This window comes from Primulina eburnea, unplaced genomic scaffold (genome assembly GCF_022965805.1).
Source record: "Primulina eburnea isolate SZY01 unplaced genomic scaffold, ASM2296580v1 ctg904_ERROPOS141710, whole genome shotgun sequence".
Lineage (NCBI taxonomy): Eukaryota > Viridiplantae > Streptophyta > Magnoliopsida > Lamiales > Gesneriaceae > Primulina > Primulina eburnea.
The window spans coordinates 17,387-19,518 of NW_027331665.1; the positions used below are offsets into that span (position 1 = coordinate 17,387).

A 2,132-nucleotide genomic window follows, 5' to 3' on the forward strand; every position below is an offset into this window, starting at 1 on the left:
ACAGCTTTCTTAATGAAGGATTACTTCGAGTATTTTCCGCTTGGTTTAAAACCAAACTCGGTCTAATTCATCGGTGTTAACATTCTTAGAACACGAGCTATTGCAGCTCATTGACATTATTGTGTTTGAAGCACCTTTGAAGATGTGAGAACCGATCTATCAGGATCTCAAGACTACCTAATAGGTTGAGCCTGCTTCTTGAAGAGGGCCAAGGTGAGTCCATTCCTGGATGTGATCTAAGCAATTTCAAGGAAGCATTGTATGATGCAGATTCATCTAAATGGCTTGAATTCATACAGTCTGAGATGGACTCCATGTATTCGAAACAATTATTGTCCTTAGTAGATCTATCTGAGAGAATTGTTCCCATAGGATGTAAATGGATTTACAAGAGGAAACTTGGAGCGGATGGGAAGGTGGTGACCTTCAAAGCTATATTGGTAGTAAAATAATATACTCAAAGAGAAGGTGTTGACTACGAGGAAACATTTTCTCCAGTCGCGATGTTCAAGTCCATTAGGATATTGCTAGACATAGCTGCATTGTATGACTATGAAATATGACATATGGATGTGAATACAACATTCCTTAATGAATATATTAAGGAAGAGATTTACATGTCTCAACCTGAAGGATTCACATCAGTAGGAAGTGAGCATACGGTATGCAAACTTCAGAGATCTATTTATGGACTTAAGCATACATCAAAGAGCTGGAACCTCAGATTTGACAACACTATCTAAGAGTTTGATTTTGCCAAAAATCCTGAGGAACCTTGTGTATACAAGAAGGTCAATGGGAGGCAGTAAAATTCCTGATGCTTTATGTTGATGGCATACTACTCATTGAGAGTGATGTAGGGATGTTCCAGTCAACTAAAATATGGTTAGCTGGTAAGTTTTTCATGAAGGATATGGGTAAAACATCATATGTATTAAGAATACATATATATAGGGATAGATCAAATTGGATGCTAAGGCTCACTCAATCCACATATATCGATACCATACTGAGGAGATTCTCTATGGAAGAGTCCAAGAGAGGATATCTCCCAATTTCTCATGGTGTGATTCTATCCAAGTTTATGTGCCCTAAGACTGATGAAAGAAACCATGAGCCGCATTCCATACGCGTCCGCCATAGGCAGTATTATGTATGGTATGATATCTACTCAACCTGATATTGCATATGCACTGAGTGTTGCAAGCCGATATCAGTCGAATCTCGATCCACTGAATTGGAAAGCAGTGAAGGACATTCTTAAGTACTTGAGAAGAACTAAGAATTTGTTCTTGTTATACGGGAATGGAGAAATAAAATTGGAAGGTTACACTGATTGTAACTTCCAATCAGATGTGGATGATTCGAAATCAACCTCTGGATTTGTATCAAAGCTCAATGGTTGTGCTATCTCTTGGAAGAGTTCCAAGCAAGATACCACAACGGATTCAACCACTGAGGTCGAATACATAGCTGCATCGACTGCAGCAAAAGAGGGTGTTTGGATGAGGAATTTCGTCCAAGAGTTGGGTCTCATACTGTCATTCCTCAAACAGTTGATCCAGTCTCAGTCCAATGTGACAACATTGGTATCGTTGCGGAAGCGAAGGCACCGATGTCTCATCAGCTATCCAAACATATACTGAGGAAGTTACACATAATCTGGAAAATTGTGGGAAGAAGAGACATATCGGCAGAGAGATTCTCCTCCGCAGATAACGTTGCTGATCCACTGACGAAGCCCTTCCCAGGACCATTGTTTGAGAACATCGCTAAGCAATGGGTCTACGATCTATGGATAGTTGGCTATAGAGCAAGTGAGAGATTTTTAGAGTAGGTGACCGGCAAGCCAACATGTGGCTAGGGCTTTTATTGACTCTAATATAAAATAATTTTTATTTTAATGATATTTTACAATTCTATTCGATTATGGCATTATAATTTATATGTATACTCATGCAAGCTGCATAGATAAAGTCCTTGAATATACAATTGGTACCATGAGGTATGCGTCACAACGTAAGATAGTGGAACTCATTAGGAAGTGTACCGTATATTCTAAATAGGTCCCTGGTCGAATCAGCCGCCTAGAACAAGGATAAAGGTCGCTCGAGCTCGAGATTAGCATATGT

General features: G+C 39.4%; 1 protein-coding gene across 1 annotated transcript; it reads left to right on the top strand.

The window, feature by feature from the left end:
* Positions 1-1,112: 1,112 nt before the first annotated feature.
* Positions 1,113-1,646, top strand: LOC140822564 (secreted RxLR effector protein 161-like). Its single transcript, XM_073183339.1, has one exon. It carries the CDS (start codon positions 1,113-1,115, stop codon positions 1,644-1,646), a length of 534 nt encoding a protein of 177 aa, XP_073039440.1.
* The last annotated feature ends 486 nt before the right edge of the window (positions 1,647-2,132 follow it).